This window comes from Strix uralensis, chromosome 2, assembly GCF_047716275.1.
Source record: "Strix uralensis isolate ZFMK-TIS-50842 chromosome 2, bStrUra1, whole genome shotgun sequence".
Lineage (NCBI taxonomy): Eukaryota > Metazoa > Chordata > Aves > Strigiformes > Strigidae > Strix > Strix uralensis.
In genome coordinates, this window is record NC_133973.1 from 65,256,556 (window position 1) to 65,276,847 (window position 20,292).

At 40.5% G+C, this 20,292-nt stretch overlaps 1 protein-coding gene across 1 annotated transcript in view; it reads left to right on the forward strand.

Moving 5' to 3' along the window:
• EIF5B (eukaryotic translation initiation factor 5B) overlaps nt 1–19,240 on the forward strand; it is a 38,568-nt gene extending 19,328 nt beyond the window's left edge. Inside the window, exons 7-24 of the mRNA XM_074859038.1 lie at nt 198–293; nt 1,439–1,525; nt 3,273–3,362; nt 5,113–5,408; nt 6,035–6,142; nt 6,286–6,396; nt 7,278–7,345; nt 8,435–8,576; nt 10,029–10,160; nt 10,812–10,994; nt 11,123–11,284; nt 13,693–13,824; nt 15,130–15,261; nt 15,373–15,449; nt 15,571–15,735; nt 16,691–16,829; nt 17,408–17,569; nt 18,449–19,240. Of these exons, the coding sequence (XP_074715139.1) occupies nt 198–293; nt 1,439–1,525; nt 3,273–3,362; nt 5,113–5,408; nt 6,035–6,142; nt 6,286–6,396; nt 7,278–7,345; nt 8,435–8,576; nt 10,029–10,160; nt 10,812–10,994; nt 11,123–11,284; nt 13,693–13,824; nt 15,130–15,261; nt 15,373–15,449; nt 15,571–15,735; nt 16,691–16,829; nt 17,408–17,569; nt 18,449–18,556 (2,390 nt within the window). The 3' untranslated portion in view covers nt 18,557–19,240. The remainder of the gene's footprint in view (nt 1–197; nt 294–1,438; nt 1,526–3,272; nt 3,363–5,112; nt 5,409–6,034; nt 6,143–6,285; nt 6,397–7,277; nt 7,346–8,434; nt 8,577–10,028; nt 10,161–10,811; nt 10,995–11,122; nt 11,285–13,692; nt 13,825–15,129; nt 15,262–15,372; nt 15,450–15,570; nt 15,736–16,690; nt 16,830–17,407; nt 17,570–18,448) is intronic.
• Nucleotides 19,241–20,292: the final 1,052 nt, after the last annotated feature.

A 20,292-nucleotide genomic window follows, 5' to 3' on the forward strand; every position in this document is an offset into this window, starting at 1 on the left:
TTCAGAGCATCTGAAGAACTATAGTCAAGTTTTGCAGCTTTTGAAAATCAGACTTCTTTTTAAAAAGAAAATATGCATTGAATCTAATTTTCACTTCCTTCCTCCACACTGCAATTCTGGAAAATGTGTTCTCATTTAAACCAAAGCTTATGTTAGTAATTACCTGGATTTTCTTTCTAACAATTTTTTTTTCATAGGTGTTGAAGTGCCATCCAAAGACTCTGTGCCAAAGAAGAGGCCAATATATGAAGATAAAAAGAAAAAAAAGCAGCAGCAGCCAGAAAATAAAGAAGGTGTGATTTGCGTATAAGGATACTTAATAGTTTAGGATCAGCTGATTTATTCTATAAACACTGCTGGAAATGTGATTAACCTAATTGCACTTCATGGTGGCTCTGAGGTTCTTCTGACACCCCTGCTGTCACGTGCAACTGCTGATGCATTAGGATTCTAAAGTTGTTTTGAAGGCTGTGCACTTAATCCTTTGTTTTGCAATCTACTCAACTGTTACTTTTTTTCCTAACCTGGGCATTTTCTTTAGAATTTCTAAATGTTGGAGATGTACAGAATGTAAAGGCCTTTTATGAATGTGAGGTTGAACACTTTGTGTGCTTATGTAGATTAAATACAATATAGTGTAAGTAATAATGACTTGTAATTAAGTCTGAGTTGATGTCCCAGGATGAAAGGGGATTGATCCTAGTTTTAGTACTTTTCTTTTAAATTGGAGACAATTTGTTTGTTTATTTGTTTTCTTGCATATAAAACCAGTTTGCTGTTTCTAGGGTGTGAGTAGTTCAGAGAACTTGCATTTTTGAAAACTTAGAACTATTTAGGCATAGATTGAATGTGTCAGAATTTTTTACTTTTGTGCTTTGTAGTTTTCCTGGGGGGGTATTACTGTGGCTCTTCTCAAGACTATTCCTTAGTTTAAAAAACCCCCCCAAACCTCCTTGCATCAGTGGTTTTTGTTATTTAGCTGGGGTTTTTTAACATTTGGCATGAGTTATGTGCCTGTTTACCACTTAAGCACCAATTCTCTTTACCTTATCTGAATTGTGTCAGTGATTTTTTTTTTTCCCTAATATGGAACAGTAGGGCAAGAATGGGTAGTTCATTAGTATTACTTCATTTTCTCTTGTCTCTTAAAGTGAGGATTTTTTAATGTTCAAAAGCAATGGTAATCCTTTTAGATTTATGTGATAGGTCAGTTAGTGGCTAACTGCTTAGCCAGATGTTTTTCAAATAAGCCACATGCTCTAACTTTGTTTCAGCTCAATAAGTGGGAGTTGAGTTCGGTTTGGTATTACATACATTCATATTTTGTTTGCTTATAACAGCACAACTTAAAAATATAATTTAAATGTGAAGCTGTATGTCTAAGTTGGTTTGCACTTTGAAAGAATGTAGCAACCAATTTGCTTTGTTGCAATTTCAGAAAGTGTGGAGGTAACTTCCCCAGCTGAAGATGCTGTAGAACTGGAAACACCAGTAAAAGAAGAGATTCCTCTTCCAGTAGAGCCAGGTTAGTAGTAATGCAAATAAACTTAAAACATGTAAGCCTGTGTGGCACTACTGCATGGTGGGTATGTGTGGTGGTTTAGTTCCTGCCGGGGTCCGAGACCACGCAGGCGCTGCCCCTCCCCCACAAAGGGAGTGAAATACAAACCCCAGAGCTGAGATAAGGAGAAGTTTAATACAACAGTGCAACAGCAACAAAATGAACAACAACAATAACAGTAACAGTAATAACAATGAACAGAGCAAGAAATGTACCGATACAGCAGTGAGGAGAGCAATCGCACAACACACGCGTTCTCTCCCGCACTTGGGCGCCCGGAGGTCAGCATGGTATTGAATAACCCGGCTAGAGCTTCCCCCCACTGCTGAGAAACTTAACCCTATCCTGGCTAAACCAGGACAGTCTCATACCTTGCTGGATGGGGGCTGAGTGGCCATCCTTTCTTCAGGTAGTTGCTTTTTGTTTTTTTTTTCTCTTTTCCCAAGGGAGGAACTGATGGAATTCTATGGAATAAAAAGGCATGAAGCTTCAAAATGAGTGTAAAGGTCCGTTATTCAGAGTGATCTTCAGTGTTTGATTGGCTTAGGCAACTATCTCAAATAAGCACATTCAGTGCCTTATAATTAGCTCCCTTGACTTTTCATTTGCTTTCTAAAAGGCTGTTTGTCAGCAACCAGGGGAGGGCAGGGAGGAAATACACTGCTTCTAGTATCGATACTGTGATAGTCACAGTGATTGTATTCTTGATTCCAAATGTTTTGCTTTCACAAGTGCTGAATAGAGTGGATACAGGTTAGCTTGTGAAACTGAGTATCAGCCTAGCAAGCGATTGTTGCCCTCGTTTTTGCCTGCACTTTTGGCAAAATCACATTACTGGACAGCTTCCTCAGCAAGGAGACTGTTTCAATTTTTACCCTAAGTCTGAAGTCAGACAAATACTGACAAATTTCCAGCTTTTTGAAAACAAAGCTGAATGTGTACTCGACTTATCTCTTGAAGGAGCAGTTCCTTTGCCATAAAAGAGAAGGGCTCACGGGCAGAATGTTAGTTCCCAGTTAATATTCTAGCAGTCTGGAACTTAAGCTTCATTTCAAATAGCTGAAGTCTCATGACACTCTATGTGCTGCAACATATATATTGTTTAATGCCTCTTTTGGAGAGGGCTAAAAATTTTCATTTTGCCATTTATCTGTTAGGAGCTGCAGTCTCTTCATGTATCTGACTGAATTCCTGCTGGAATTAATATATTTAATGCTTCTGGAATTCATGGTATAATTATGTTAAAGCATCTGGAGTCCTAAAATAGCACTTTTTATAGACAATTTATTTTCCCACTAATTAAAATTAATACTGTAACCCAGCTTGTTTTCTTGTTTCTCTGTCACTTTGCTACACATGGCTAACTGTTAATTGGGCAGCTCCTTTCAAGGAACGTGGTTGTGGTGGAGGTTTGTGTGGCATGCATTATGCAGGCACTTGCATGATATGCAGACAGGAACTAGCTGAGTAGTTCAGCTATGTCTTCCAAAAACATGTTTTGCTGGGCAAAGATGCTGACACTGTAAGATTTTGTGGAGAGAACTGAAGATTAAGTATGCAGCATTTTCTGTTCAGGGAACATGAAGATAACTTGGTAGAATTATGGTAGCAGCAAACTTGTAAGTTGCAGTTGTCAGTATATCAAAGGAAGGGGCACTTAAAAATGCATGTTGCTGGTCTGTTTCTTCTCCTTTAATGTTGGATTTCTTAGTTTCAGAAGAAAAGGAGGAAGAAGAAGAAACGGAAGATGCGGGTTTGGATGACTGGGAAGCTATGGTTAGTGACGAAGATGGAGAGAAAGGTGGGCATGTAAATACCAAATGGATGCTTTTTCTGAATAAGAGGTTTCTTTGGACTGAGTTTTTTTGTTCCTGTAGAAAACAATATTGTATTTAGAGTCTCTCCCTGCCTCATTAGATAAATTGTGAGGCAAGTGTGATGATAAATAGATAAATGGAAGGTCCTCTTCTCAAAGGCAGAGCTTTCAGAGACTGCACAAATACTGCTGAAGAAGACTCTTTGGAAATACTCACACGTGTGGTTACTACCTAAAATAAATCAGCTGGAATTTTTTGTTCGTTATTATGGGTGTAAAAATCCTCTCCTCTTAATATGTGCTTAAGCCACGTCTGGGATTTTAAGGAAACCTTTTACCTGGTACTGTATTTCTCTAGTAACCATTCCAAAGCCATAACAGCTTGGCTACACAAATCTGGCAACATCTAGGAGAGTACCTTTTAAGACAAGTTCTCAAGGAAGTAGGAGACTAAGACAGTGTGAAGGTTAGTGTGTGTGTGTGTTGTAGTAAGTTCTAGCTACCTTCTCTCATCTTCTTCTGCACCTGCCTCTCAGAGAAGCAAGGGAAGAATTACCAGAACATTCATATTCCTGCATGTATATGCCAAAACCCATGTTCTGTCTGCGGCCAAGAGCAATGTTTATGGGGAAGTTAGGGCTGCACAGGAATGCAGGGATAGCTTCTCAGATGTTTTCTTCCAGCGGTGGAGAAAGCCATATTGCTGTGAGTCTTCCTGAACAGGAGTTGATGACTGTTGTTAGTGCTTCCATGATGTGTCTGCATTCTTTAAGATCAAAGAGTAGTCATCAAGTAATCTTTGACTTGCTCAGCCCTATACTCCCAGCACTTTATATACATATGTGTACATCAGTATGGAATTTATTTCAGCACAAGTGTGTGTTCCTGTGATGCTGGACTGCCTTTACTCTGAGGACTAAGGGCTGCTCACCTCTTGAAGACTGTTTTAGTCTGTCGCCACTGTCCTGGGGAGAACGTCACATCCCACTTCTTGCTGCTTGGATGTGATCCAGAAAGAGCCTTCCTGGGAATTAGATTTAGTGTATTACTAAGCTGATGGACTTTCAGCGTAGCAAGGAAACATAACTAATCTTGAAGAGCAGTGGGTCTCCTAGCAGCTCTGTCAGAAAGAGAATGCATGGCTTTAAAGTGTTCATTAGCCTGTCTCTTATGATTTTGCAAGTATGATAAATAGGAAATTTGTTTACTGAAGAATTCCTCTGAAAAATATTAATCTTCCCTGAACAGTCTAGGAAAACCTTAAGATGAGATTTTTTTTTAAAGACGTAGAAGAGACCATTTGTTTTGATTGTTACTTCTTAAATGTGCATGCCTGATCAGTAACACACAGAATCCATATTTGAATTCGGAGTATTTTGGCTTTCTGTTTAAAAGTGTAGTGTGTTCATTCCTTTATGAAGTGCACACAGCTTTAAAGAATGTCACTTCATCTGAATGTTTGTGAATGATGTCAAGTGTAAGTGTCCTGATAATATAGTTTCTCCCCCCACCCCAAACTCATGCTGCTTGCACAGATGCTAAACACAAGTCAGCAGCTTTGAACATAAACCACTTTCAATATAAAAAAGTTGAAAAATTGTCTTGACTAGCACTTGACTGGAACCCGCTCTGTCCTCACTTTACTATAGAAGTCTTTAGGGTTTTTTTGTTGTGCTCTCCCCCACAAGTGTGAATTTAATAGAGAATTTTTACTTCAGATTTTTTTTTTTGACAGAGAGCAAACCTGTCCACATTGAAGTCAAAGAACAAAATGAAGTGGATGAGGAAGAGGAGGAGGAAGAAGATGAGGAGGAAGAGGAAGAAGAGAGTGAAGATTCTGAAGATAGTGAGGGGAGTGATGATGAGGATGAAAAGACTTCAGATGAGAGAGAGGCAGACTCCCAAGCTATTGGAAAACAATCTATGGAAAAAAAGCCCAGCAAGGAGATTAGCTCTGATTCTGAGTATGACTCTGATGATGACCGCACTAAGGAAGAGCGAGCTTATGACAAAGCTAAACGGAGAATTGAGGTATTAAGATACAGCTTTATTTGAACAACCGGACTCTTGTGTTGTATAAGCAACACCTTAATCTTCAGTTCATTGAAAAGCCTTTTAACTGTATTTGTTGAAATGATGGCTGTGTCATGACTAATATTTAGCCAGGTCCAGAAATTGGGTTAAGAAAAAATACTTCTTGCCTGAAGATAAAGTATTTGGTTTTAGACAGCTTGATCACAAAGAGCGTGCACTCCAGTCGATCCCTTCCACCTCTCTCCCTCTTGGAGAAAGAGGCTTTTATCCTTTACAGATAAATATTTCAGAGTTTTAAAAGGTGTATTTCTAAATTGTTCAACGTTTTTGTGGCTGCTAATGTCCTCGGTTTCCTTACCCAAGATGCTGCTTCAGGATGCACCTTCCACAAAGCTACATGTTAGTGGATATAGTAACTTAGCCTGCTAGGCTGTAACCAAAACCAACCACCCAAACTCAACTGTTAGTTGTAAGTTTTTGATTTGCCAAAAGAGGAATGACAGACATCGAACTGCCTTGAAAATTCAAGTCCCCCAATTAACTCTGTTTTATGTATGTATCGAGTCAAGAGGTGAGCTGTGATTTTTGGTTTATACTTACTAGTTTTTTTGTCTTTTATGTAGAAGCGACGAGCTGAAAACAGCAAAAATATGAACACTGAAAAGCTCAGAGCACCAGTTATCTGTGTCCTAGGGCATGTAGACACAGGCAAGACCAAAATTTTAGATAAGGTAAGACATGGATTGTGAAGGCACTGCCTGTGCATCTTGTTTATACATGTGTGGTTTGGGTTGAAAATAAAAAAATTAAAGCGTACTCAAAGAGATGACTTCAGTCTCTTACATGTAAGTATTTCTGGTCTCTTTGTCTCTAGCTCCGCCATACTCATGTACAGGACAGTGAAGCTGGTGGTATTACTCAGCAGATTGGTGCGACTAATGTTCCCCTTGAAGCTATTAACGAGCAAACTAAGATGGTGAAAAATGTAAGTTTTATAGCACTTCAAATACTGTTTTTTTAAAAAACATGAAATGTAAACTAGTTAAGGCTTCTGAGATCTGACGTGGACAGCTGTACTTTCCCCCCATCTCTAATATTGAGGTTGGTTCTTTTTTAATTCCTATTTTCTTCCCCACCACCCAAAAGGGGCGACTGTCTCATTTTTCATTTTAGTTGATATATTTGGTTTTGGTTAATGCCTTGCCACTTCTTCAGAAAAAATACATAAATACTGCTTACTCTGTTCTGGACAGTACACTTATATACACAGACTGCTTATTTGTCAATATTTTGTCTGTAAATTGAGATTTTTTTTTTTTGAAACTTACTGAGTATATTTTCTGTTTAAAAACTTACCTTTTTACTGTGTGTGCTGAAATTGGGCCAGTTCCCGAGTGATGAATGTTATTGTGTTACAGAAATAGTAACTGTTCTGTATTGCTTGTTTTGGATACTGCATCCTATTTTGCTTGCAGCAGCAGCTGACTGAAAAACCTTGATAGTGATGGCTTTTTCCAAGATTTTACTTAATTTATTAAAAATGTAAAGTCAGTGGAGAGAAGGAAATCTTCAAAACCAGGATGATAAATCTCACTAGCCTGAACTATTTTTTCCTCTGTAGGCTTGTCTTGTCTTACCAATTTTAGCTGAGCTTATGGCCACTTGATACCTAGGGAAATGTGCTGCATAATTTATTTTATACTGAAATGAGCTTTGACCGATTTGGTTTATGGAGGGTGCTGCCCTTTCTTAAAATATGTATCTGGATTTTTTAAGCAAAGGCTGTCAGTAATGCTGCCACCTCTTAGGTTTTTTCTTTCCTTCTTGTGTAATCTTTACAAGATGGCTAATATTTTGAAATATTAGTTTGACAGAGAGAACATAAAAATTCCAGGCATGCTGATAATCGACACTCCAGGACATGAGTCTTTCAGGTAATGTTTCTCACAATATAGTACTTCCCAGAAGTGATGGCTAAAGCATCCAGATATGTTTTTAACAAAGTGCTAGATCTTTGTGTAATCCATTGTGTTTTTTCTCACTTAAAAGAACCCCAACAACCTGAAGTAGAGGAATAAATGGATTTGCTTAGTTTGTAGGTGCTTTCTGTATCTGGGTAATTGCTGGCCTTTTATATCTGATTAGTTTTCTGTCTTCATGCCAATTGAGCCATGAATATCTGAAAAAGCATGTAAATAACTTTTTCTTAATAGTTAGTGTAAGAGGAAAGATGAAAGCAGAAAGCTAGCTGGAGAAGAAAACGTGAGAATTTCAGGTGGCTAAGTATTCTGCTCTGAAAAATTAAAACTTTTGTCCTAACCTCCAGTTCACCCTGTCCTAGTGAAGGTAACTGAGTTCGTTAGACTGGAAATCAGCTGAGTCTTAGCAGAGATCGCATGCTGTCTAGGAACACCAGTGGCATGCAGGCAAGCCACTAAATCGACTTTTAAGTTTAAAACATGATATGTATAACTACTCACTGAGGTAGTGCTTGGGTGAAATCTCCAAACAGAAGGATTAAGACTTTGATGTGACATTCTTAAATGTAAATCTCTTGCAAGCATTGAAATGCCATGTCTTAGGGCACTTGGTAATATTCTGATCAGTTTCTTGGCATCTTATCACAGCGCTTCATCTTCTAGCCAGGTTTCGTTTGGCACCAAAGATGTCTGATAATCTTATTGTTTATGTAGTATTGTATAATAAACTGTCTTGTTCAGATTTTGCACTCCTGTATTTCACTGTAACTGTCTCAATTCTCATTCAGAAAAAAATCAGAACATATCTCAACTTGTAAAAAATACAGTAATAGAAATAGTAGTTTCTTATTTTTGCTTACACATACTCTAATGGAATTTACAGTGTGATTTGAATTATTTTTCTGATATAGTTTAGATTTTTGAGGAAAAAACTACCTGATCAGCTTTAGCTTTTTGTTGGTCAGTGTAAGTTTCACATTGTAATTGTTTTTATTAAAGCTCCGTTTGCTACATGACTAACTTTTTTTTCTCTTAATGACACAGCAATCTAAGAAATAGAGGAAGTTCACTTTGTGATATTGCTATACTTGTAGTTGACATCATGCATGGTTTGGAGCCACAGACAATTGAATCAATAAATCTGTTGAAATCAAAGAAATGCCCCTTTATAGTAGCTCTCAACAAGGTAAGATAGCTTTTTACTCCAACAGTGTGTTTTTCTAATCTAATGGTGTATTTGGCATCTGACAATTTTCTGGTTTCTTCATGAACTGGAATTGTTGTGTAAAGTCTGAAGCAGTGGTTCTTAGATCCTCTCTGCATTTTTCATGTGCTTGATGCCCTCATGGCTTTACAGCAGCTTTGCAGAACAATATCTCTGTTCTTCTCAGAGTCCTTACTGATTAAGTTTCTTTACCTTATGTAACTTCCATATATGCTTCACACTTCTGGAAGTTGTACTTCCATTGTGCTGCTTTTTCTTGCACCTACTTAAATGGATTTGTGTGCATTTTCTGATAAAACTGAAAGACGAGCTTTGTGTTGAAGAGTCTTACTTTATTTTAGCTACTGATAAGTGTTAGTTTGACTTGAAGACAAGCTGACTTTTAGGCTCACGGAACAGTCGTGTTGGGAAGTATTTTAGGCTCTGCAATGTTAGATGGTAAAGCCAGTTATTTTCAGCCTCGTTTTTAGAAATCCTCTGCGTGAGAAATTATGCTGGCTGTTTGTGATGACTTATATGAATTCTAATAAGGAAATTACTCATGTCCAATGACTGCGGATGCTATTTGACATGCTAACAGGGAACTTACAGAAGGGTATTCATGTGCAGTGTTAAAATTGCAGTATACTTTAAAAAATGAAATGAGCATTAAGATTGAAGATGGTTGGAACTGGGGACGCCATTATCTCATTGTTGAAAGCATCTGCTTTTTTAAAAAAACTGTTGGATGGAGAGGTGTTACGGCTTCCAGTGAACATGAGATTAAATAGCTGAAAGTTCTTGCATTTCAGTTTATAGTTCTATTAATTGACCAGGCTATAATCCATTTTCTAAAGATGGTAGTTTTGATTTGTGCAGCAAACGTAATAGTTTCTTGGACTGAGTCTGTCCTGCTTTGAAAACTTAGGGAAGTATTTCTGAAGTATGTAGCTGTGTCTTTTGAACACCTCCCCTGTGATCCTTTCTCTAGCAATGGGAGAGGGTCCAAATTCACCACTAAATTTTGAAAAGTTCTTCGTAAAACTAGTACAGTCTCTTTTCAGGAAAAAAAAAATCCCTTCATGTTTGGGCTTTTTGTGTATGTGAAGCTATATGTGGGTCTCTTTCTTCTGAATGGTTTAACTTGAACTTGATGTAATTAATGTATATAAACTTTCCCTATGTGCACCTAGATTATTGTAGCTTAAATCTTTAAAACCTGAAGTAGTATTGCTGTCAGGAGATACTGTCTGACATTGCGTAAATACATAAACAGAGATAAATATAGCAGCCAAAGCAAATAAAAAGATTTAATTACTGGAGCAAATGGCTAGCTATGTTGACTGGTAAAGTATTTCTAACAGGTGATGTGGCATAAGCATAAAGATGCCCTTTAGTAAGCTGCATAAGTTGACATATTACTATATTTTTAAGATTGATAGGTTATATGACTGGAAAAAAAGTCCAGATACAGATGTAGCTGTCACCTTAAAGAAGCAGAAAAAGAATACAAAAGATGAGTTTGAAGAACGTGCAAAAGCCATCATAGTGGAATTTGCGAAACAGGTAGGCTGGAATATTCAAGGTTCTTTGGTTGACAAAAATGATAATAGGGTGAGTGGATGGTGTGGTTTGTGTGTATGGATTTTTGTTTTGGGGTGTTGTTTTTTCTTTTTATTTCCACAAAAGAACTTGCAATATCAAGAAAACTGTCACATCTCTTCTGACACTTTGTTTACATCTGATAAACCAAAGTTTGTGTTGCTAAATTAATCTCTTTTTCCTGCTCCATCCTTAGAGTGCTAGTTTGGAGAAAAGTAGCAGCTACTTGCTGTGGGTGGTCAGTGGAGTCATGAATAGCAGATTAAGTTTTCTGTTCTTATTCTTTCTCTCTTTGGGAATTGCCTGGGAGAATCCCATCTGTCTCTTGTTCCCTTGGATGCTGGCAGGGCATGAATCACATCAGTTCTGGGAACTTCTGTTGGCAACATACAATGCTGTTTAGAAGCTAGATGTGGTAATTAGCTTTGTAGAGTTATTCTGTACTGCTCCTGAGTGTGGGTTGAGGCTTCGTCTTCTGTAGTGTACTGTCAGTAGCAATGTTTCTTAAAATTGGTATTTAAAAAATGCAATAGTAATTGTCTGGGGTTGAATGTTACTGTTAATACTGATGTGTATATATGTTTTTCCCTATATAACTATTAATCCTGATTCCAGGGCTTGAACGCTGCCTTGTTTTATGAAAATAAGGACCCCCGCACTTTTGTTTCTCTTGTACCTACCTCTGCTCACACAGGGGATGGCATGGGAAGTCTGATAGCTCTTCTCGTTGAGCTAACGCAAACTATGCTGACCAAGAGACTAGCTGAGTGTCAGGAGCTGAGAGCTCAAGTCATGGAGGTAATTCAGCAGCTATTCTTTGAAATTCATCTAGAAAATTCTCCCTTCCTTACCCCCTTCTCCCTGGTTAAAAAAAAAGTGTGTTTAAAGTGCTTAAATAGGGAGTAACTTTTTCCCCTTTCATTCAGGTTAAAGCGCTGCCAGGCATGGGCACTACCATAGATGTTATTTTGATAAATGGGCGCCTGAAAGAAGGAGACACCATTATTGTTCCTGGCGTAGAAGGTCCTATAGTAACTCAGATTAGAGGGCTGCTGCTGCCACCTCCGATGAAGGAGCTACGAGTTAAGGTATGGAAACTGGTCAGTGTATTGACATTGAGAGAAGATTTAGCACCAGGAAAGAAAAAAAATTGTGTTTTATAAAAACCAAGAATGTAGTAGAGTGCAGTTATATCAGCAGTATCTAAGGATGACTTGGAGGGGAAGAGAGTGCGCATCCGCTGTTTTTGTGAATGTGCTTGTATATACCTATCGGTGTGTCTGTTACAACCGTGGCAAAGAGGCGGATCAAGGAGTTTTCCTTGCAGCAAGGATTAAGATGTGTGCTTTAATAAGGGATTCAGGCATGTGGCTACGTGTGAGAGGGAGATGCCCATCTTAAATGGAAATTGGAGTGTACTAGTACAGTGACTTCTGAGTTGAAGTATATATTATTAGTAGAAGTGTGGTTTTGATAACAAAAACCCCATACACTTATATTTGAGAAAAGTGAAACAAGCGAGTTTGTAGGAGTAGTTGGTGAGTGGCGATGACCACGACCTCTGCAGAATCTGCAGCATTTTACCGTTTTTAAGATTTCTTGGAGGTTTTGCTGCCTCAGACTTAAGTAGACTGGGAAGAGACAGTGAATTTGAGAACCTGCCTGTATTGCCTTCCATGGAAGGAGGAGGAGAGCCACAGAAATGAAAGGCTATAAATACATTAATACATTAATATTCATAAAATACAATTCAAAGATGGTGAGAAGAGCTGCTCTGATTTTTCCTGTTTGAAAGGGAAGGAATTTGTCTGCACAGATTTTGCTTAAGGCAAAACCATACAGATAACCTCGGTGACTGTAATAGGACAGGCCTCAAAGGTTTGGTTTAGAGGTAGAAAACTAGTATCGGGGTCCTAATCTAAGGCTGTAACAATTGTGGGGTGCTTCATTTCATTGGAGAACTGTGTCCCTGCAGGCCACTGCAGTCCTTAGCGTTTAATCTAGTTCCTGCAAACTTAAGATACTCTTGTAAAGTCGTACCGATGACTGCTGGGACCGGGCTTGACGTTGGTGTTCTCTCTCTGCCACGGTGATCCCGTTGTGAGACTGTTGTGGCCTCAGAGGCACTGAAGGATGCGGTGTTGACGTTGAGGTGGAATCTGAGCAGAAGCTGCTTGGCCTGCCCTGAAGAGGAAGAGAAGAGCCCCTCTTTCCACTTGTGTGTGCTGCACTCTTAGCTGTGGGGTAGGGCAGTTGCCTTGGAGAATCTTAAGTCAGGCTTCCTGCTCTGGAGCACAGCTTTACTGTAATAACTTGCTAATGTCTAGAAAGTGGCAAAAGGAAAATAGATGCTTATACTTGGGTTATGTTCTCTGCTTTGTTGGAAGCTGTTGAATGTATTCTGGTAGTGTGAGGAATGAATTGAAAGCACTTCCATCTATTTGCTTCCCTTTATTTAAAACCGAAGATAAACTGGTGTGTGACACTCCTATGAGACTGAAGTTTTTTTGTGGGACTGAATAACAATGTAACAGATCCCATGTTCCCATCAAGAAGGTCTTCAGATGAGTTTTGATGCTTTGGTGGGAGATGGAGTATGGGGTACCAGCACCATGAAGAAGAACACTGGATTTGGGAACCTTCAGCTCGGAAAGTGGATCTAGGGGAGCTGGGCTTTTGACCAGGAAATGAGGATATGTTTCAATTCAGCCTGTTCATGGGGAATTGTCATCCTTGAAATAAGACCCAAATTTTGGGGTGGAGGGCTAAAGAATAGAGGCTTGCAGGAACAAAACTGAGGAAGGAAGCTGCCTTGTGGTTTCAAGAAAAGGACGGGACATCTCCTAAACAAAAGAAATGAAGAAACAAACCAGAAAATCCTTCAAATGTTGATTTAAAGGTCTTTGGGAAATAACCTTTTCTGTGATGCCTTGAAGCCATGCCCTGAGTGGGGAGAGATCTTGGAGGTTCCCCTGGATGGGGAGGAGCATCTGCGTAATCCGGCATGGAACTATGTACGTGGGAAGGCTGGATGGGGGAGGCCTCCAGTGGGAGACCGTGACAGCTCTTGCTGCCCAGAGCCTTGGGCTGTATCTACTGAGGTTTAGTGCATTGGCTGAGCTGTCGGCATCTTCCCCTTACCCCTCCATATGGGGCTGAATTTGTGGGGTTTTCTTTTTTTAGTGAGCAGCTGCCTATCACTGCTTGGTCTTTTCTAGTATATATTCCCTTTTGGCTGCCTCCTGTGTTTTTAGCTGATTCCCCTGCCCTGCCCCTCTCGGTAGAGGGGGTGGGGGTATCTGAAGGGAGAGGAGCATGCAGACTGAAACATGCAAAGTAAAGAAAAATCACTGATGAAAGATGGGAGCTGCTGGACTTCACTGCTGTGCTCTCTGCTGTGCTTGCTGCTGGCAAGTTCTTTAGTTGCTCAGCACTACCTTGTGTTGCTGTGTAGCATCCATGTGCACTCTTTGCTAATGTGTATTCTCCTTTTCAGAACCAGTATGAAAAGCACAAAGAAGTTGTTGCTGCTCAAGGTGTGAAGATTCTTGGGAAAGATTTGGAAAAAACACTGGCTGGTTTGCCATTGCTTGTAGCTTACAAAGAGGATGAAGTCCCGGTCCTCAAGGTGAGATGACTAATGTTGAAGTAAGACACTTAAGCTGAGGGTAACTGAGTTCTCTGGTGCTGAAACTCATTCAAATGTGGAGAGCTCAGTATGTGAGTAACTTGCTTTTTGTGGTTGTGTTTTAAAAACTGTTACAGTAACATGCTGTAGCCTTGTGCCCCTGTGCAGCATTAGTGTGGTGGTGACTTTAATATTTTGACCCTTAGTTTTTCCCTGATATTTTGCTGGGGTGTCTCTGCTGGTAGAGTAAGGTTTGAAAACAAGTATCATAGTGTAGTATGACTATACATTAATTACTAATTCGGTATTTTGAATAATTTATGCATATATTTCAATTATATTAGGCAGATATCTGCTAGTGGAGTTCTTCAAACTATCAGAATTGCAAAACTGATTTAAGACTTTCATAATAAATTTATTTTGTAACTTACGTTTTAAAAATGGCAGAGGAAAAAATACAGCTATCCTAAAACCAAAAATGCAGATGAGAAGTTTCTGTTGTCCAAAGTTGGGAAGTTAGTTTAAATAGGAAACTCAGGTGTTGATAGTTTACTTTTAGCCATGGTTTTACTTTAGCCTGCTGTCTGCTTATCTTTCCCTCTAAAGGAGGGTTGATCTTTCAGGTCCTCCAAATCTAGGCCTTGTTGCTGGGTACGTATGAGCATGTATGTCAAGTGTACTAGTAGTAGATATGTGAGGGCTTGAAGTAAATGGCAACACCCAGTTGTCTGTCAGAGGGAAGGACGGAGTGCTCACATTTAAAAGCACAGGCTCTTAAAAAATGTGGTTTTAACTTCTCTGAAAGCAGGAAAATGGCCCTGCTGCTCTTGCATCCTCTGTTTTGTACCTAGGCCTAAAGAGCGTTCAGAATCCTTTTCCAGCTCGTGGTTTTAGCAGTGTCTGCTTTTATTGTTGGTCCTCAGGCAACCAAAGATACTGCCACACGTGGCGGGGTGTGTGCATGCTCAGTCTTGCCAGTAGAGACTTAGTGCTGGGCAGAGCGATGTGTAGTCTGCAGAGAAATGTTACAAACTCCCAAGATGGGCATCTGCTTTGTGTTTATATGATCACCTTCTTGCAAAATCCTCAAGTCTGGTTCAGTTTGGACTTTTCTAATGCCAGAAGCAAGCAGCAGTGTATCACAGGGCTGTGTATGGCCTGTACTGCAAGTCTGTAAGTTGGTGCCTATCAGTATGGCTCTCCCATACTTTCAGCAGCTCATGAACAAGAAGACTTTGTACCCTGAGACGTAAATAGCAATAAAACTAACACTTGCCTTTTTCTCTCTTTTTTTTTTTTCTAAAGGATGAGCTAATACATGAACTGAAGCAAACACTGAATGCAATCAAATTAGAAGAGAAAGGTGTTTATGTCCAGGCTTCTACTTTAGGCTCTTTAGAAGCATTACTTGAATTTCTTAAAACATCAGAAGTGCCAGTAAGTACTTCTGTGCTCTATCTGATGCTGTTACTGCATTTTAGTTGGTAGCTGTTTCCTTTCAACTCAGAAAGATTAGTGACTGATTGATGTGGCTTTCCCTCTCAACAGTATTCAGGAATTAATATAGGTCCGGTCCATAAAAAAGATGTTATGAAGGCATCAGTGATGTTGGAGCATGACCCACAGTAAGTAACTTCTTTGCTTTACTGTGTTGCTAAATGCGCGGTGGTGTTTCAGGAGGGCCCCCTCCTTAGCTCTGGTTCTATGGTCTGTCTAGTAAAGCCTTTGACACTTTTTTACTTACAGATACGCAGTCATTCTAGCATTTGATGTGAGGATTGAACGTGATGCACAGGAAATGGCTGATAGTTTAGGAGTTCGAATTTTTAGTGCTGAAATAATTTATCATTTATTTGATGCCTTCACAAAATATAGACAAGACTACAAAAAACAGAAACAAGAGGAATTCAAGTAAGTAAGAGCAATCTTATTCTGGCTGCTTCCCAAATAAGTGTCTCTTAATTGTTTTATTATAAATGAAATTGCAATTAACTTCTTGTTTCCATATTATTTAGCATGTAGTTCTAATGGGAAGGAAGGAAAGGAGGAAGAGGATAGGACAATAACTCTAGTCTAATTGTTTACATCTGGGATTAGGCTTAGTAGGGTGAGAGTTGTGAAGCAGTTATAAGATTTAGCTAAAACTGTCATGTAATATGGAGTGTTCTTATTAACACTTGCTTTGTATACTTGGCTTCTGCTCCTGTTTTGTGACAGATGGGTTAGACTTGCAGAATTAAAACAAAACTAACGGGATTTGGCTTCTGTTTCATATTTATGCAATTCCAGTGTACAGGGCTTAATTCTGACTGCAGTAACATGAATATGCAATCATTTAAGAATTTACAGGGACCCAAAATTAATTTTTGGATGCTATGTCACTGGCTGATCCTCAGTAAAGTAAGGACAGATGAAATAAATGAAAGTGTATTTTAATTTCATACTGATCCTAATTTGTGTTTATATACCTCAGCATTTAAACATATTTTATTCACTCAGCAAACAAGAATCTTGAAGTTTTGGAGTCCCTGTGATGGGTTGAGGCAATATTTCTATTCCTGTACTTTTCTGAGATTCTAATTATACTGCAAAATTACTATTCCTTTGGTATTGGTCTTAGCTGACTGCCCAAGCCAGTCAGAATGAAATCCATGCCAGCCATGCTTGATTATTGTTCCCTATAGTTCTTGAAGATCAAGTGTTGACTAGAATTAGCAAGATTGGAAAAGTGTTTTCCTGCTTGATTTATCCCCAAGTCACGCTCCTAGAATAAATGCCCAATAAGTGTGGGAGAAGATAGAACTGCTAATGTTGTGTATGCTGTTCAGTATTTATTTCAAAATGCCTTTTCTTTGTCACCTTCCAGGCGTATAGCAGTATTTCCTTGCAAGATGAAAATACTCCCTCAGTTCATTTTCAACTCTCGTGACCCAATAGTGATGGGTGTGGTGGTGGAGGCCGGCCAGGTGAAGCAGGGGACTCCCATGTGCGTACCTAGCAAAAACGTAAGTAAGCGCCTCCTCCCAGGGGACGTTTGACCTACCTGGTAGTGCCTGGGACGATGCACCAGGAAAGGCTTCCACGCCATTCCCCAGCGTGCAGAGTTTTGGTAGGAGATAAGGTTCAGACTTCTAGATCAAGTCTCTCTCTGGTGATCAGCCATCTTAGTGTTCTCCGCTGGAACAGAGCTGGGGCCTGTAGCAGGTGCGGCCTCCTCGCTGCTGCCGGGCCCCACCAGCAAGCATGGCTGGGGGGTGTCTGCCCACCAACCACCCTCCTTCCCCCCCCGGCAACTCCTGTGCTGGGATATAAAGTAATGAGCAAGGGGGCAAAGCCAACTCCCGACATGTTAAGGGATAATGAATTGATATCCCAGGTGAACTATGGATGGGTCGATGTCGCTGCCCTTTGCCGTATGATGTGCTTAGTGCTGTGTGTTTTGCTTTGCCAGTTCTGAGGTGGCCGCTCTGCTTAGCGCAGTACTTCACATGAGTGAGTCGGAATCCCTAAACAGGAATTTAGAGAAGCGTGTGTGGACAGAGGTGTTGTGGATGTGTATTACAGCTGCTTCTTTGTGTTACAGTTTGTTGAAATTGGAATAGTTACAAGTATTGAAATAAACCATAAACCAGTGGAGGTTGCAAAAAAAGGCCAAGAAGTATGTGTTAAAATAGAACCTATTCCTGGTGAATCGCCTAAAATGTATGGACGACATTTTGAAGCGACAGATATCCTCGTCAGCAAGGTAAAAGCAACCTGCATTTTTGGAGAGGGCTTATGGCATAGCAGTAGCTTTCTTGAAATGTTGCATGAAGCCTGAAAAACATACACGAGGAACCTTCCGGCAGACTAACGGACACTCAAAACGGTTTGTGTGTGGCATCGTTCAGCCGAGTTTCTCTGTAGCCTTGTGTTGAGGTTCACAGTAGTGCCACCCCTCAAGAGGACTGAGGGGATGATGTACTGCAGCTAAAAATATCTTGCAGCTTAACTGCACCTGAGGGGGTAAAATGCTAAATTAGCTCTTCACATGCTGTTGTACGCAGCTGGTGCTCCAAGTGGCTTAGCAGGCCCCCATGGCATTACGGCACAATTGTGTTTGCCCGGTTCTGAAATCATGTGATAAATAGCAATACTTTAGTCGCTCTGATTGTGGAACACTGGGCTTAGACGAGATGATCCCTTGCTCAGTTTTCTGCTGTCAAAGCAAAGCCGCAGCTCTCCAGGCTCTGAACTGCTTTAGTTACTGTAAGACACCCTCCACCCCATGCACGCTGGGGCACGTACCCACAAATGGGGTGCGTAGTCACAGGGGCTTTTCCACCCTGGTGTGTGGGCCTGGGGGGAGCGGGGAAGCCGCGCTGCTCACAGGTTCTTGCCCGAGCACAGGCAGGAGATGGTCGGTGCTTCTGCTGTCTCTGGAGACCAGGTATGAGGTGTGATGAGAAAAGGGAATGGATGGGAGGGGTCATGCAGGCAGATCAGCAGCAAAACCTGGGCTGAGGATGATCTTTCCTGCTGTGCAGACTGATGCCCTTTCTTCTGATTAATTGCTTCCAACGCACTAAAAGCTACCTTTATTAATATGCAGGTGTGTGTTTCTGATGGGTTTGTCTTGTTGCAGATCAGCCGTCAGTCCATCGACGCTCTGAAGGACTGGTTCAGGGATGAAATGCAGAAGTCTGACTGGCAGCTTATAGTAGAGCTGAAGAAAGTGTTTGAAATCATCTAGATAACTTTTTACAGCACCGGGGAGGCAGGAATAAATGCACTATTCCTGTCCTAAAAGTTACCAACAAAGTCATATATTGAAGACAGTGTTGGATATATGTTTGGGAGGAAAATATGTGGGTAAAATGTTTTCCATGAGAAACCAAGAAATTTACACTGGTTTGACAGTGGTCAATTTACATGTTCCCATGGTTCCAATGTGCCTGTTCACCTCTCCTACTGCCCTTCCTAATACTGGCTGCTGTTTTAAAGTTTGCCCTTCCTTCTCTTACACCTTCCTTCCACCCTGTTTCCCGTCCCCCTCTCCAAAACAAAATAAAAGAAATTGAATTTTTATTACAGAACTAAAGCTCTTTCACTTTTATACTGATGAGATCAGTACTGCAGTATTTGATTAACCAAGCTTCTGCAGACTTTGTGATTCTTGGGACATTTTTGATGTAAGAAGTACTTCTTTATTTATGCATACCTCTTCCCTTGACTCTCTTTTCCAACATTCTTCTGCTTTGTGCCTATAGACATTTTTTTAAATAGACAATTAGGCAGTTGGGTATTTCTGTATTTGCTTTGTGTGAAACAATGATGTAAAGCATAGTTGGCCGCCTTTTACTGCTTGTACAGTTCATGAAAGTTGACCTGTAATCATTATAACGCAGAGCCGCAAATAAAGGAGATGGACATAGTAGCCCACTTGTTTTACAGTTTGCTTCAATACCCAGCTTCACTTCACGGGCTGTGACAGAGGCAGAAGTGCCAGGCGGAGGCTGGCCGCGCCCTGCTGGGCAAAGGAACGGAGGCGCGTTCCAGCAAAGGCCTTTCTTCCTCTGGCTTCACGTCCCCTTGCGGAGCGCGCGGTGCCGGTCTCGGTGGCTCGTGTCTCGTGCCGCCTTCCCGAAGCACCGGAGTTGCAGGCCGGGCGGTTAGCAAGCCACAGTCCCCAGAGAGGCTCTGCCGGGAGGAGCTGAGAGGTGGCATCTCTTCTCCAGCTGCTGCTCGGAGTTGGGGTAAGCACCTGCCAAACGGTTGTCTGCAGGCGAGCTGTGACTCTGGATCCTCCATCAAAGCTATCGCGTCCTCTGACACCGCGGGACTGAACCAGCTCAGAAGGCGTTCGGCTGATGATGGCTGTGATGAGCAGGAGTCGGTCTGTAATCCCAGCCTGCTCCTACCTGCCTTCCCCCGTGGTTCCCTCCTTAGGATGACAGCTTGCTGCATCCCTAATCAGGTAGTCTCCTGGTAACTCACAGCTCATGTTGAGAGGAGCTAAATGCTTTTCAAAAGCACAAGCTGAAACACAATTGCTAATGATCTTTCATGTAGCTGAGATTTTTAGCATTTAAAATATTTACAAGAATTTAACTTGCAATAAGCAGTTTGATCAGATTTCTTCTGTCAGATTACTTTTTTTTGTTGGAAAAATCTGAATTTTATAATTGGGATTGTGTGGACTCCGTTACAAAGGAACATTTAATAACTTGCGTCCTTTGGCAATGGAATTTAACTTAACGGAATTTCTTGGGTTTGTTAAACTTGCCATTGAGAAGGATCTTTTCAGTATGGTTGGTGTGGTGCAAATTCACATCACTGGGTGTGTCGATGGTTTAGAATAGAGTGATCACAGTGAGGAGACTGCATTCAATTGTTATTTTCTTTTGCAAACTATGCAATCGTGAAAACTACACTAATAAAAGAAGTTCTTAACTTAAGAACTCAGATATCAAACATTGTGGTCTTGAT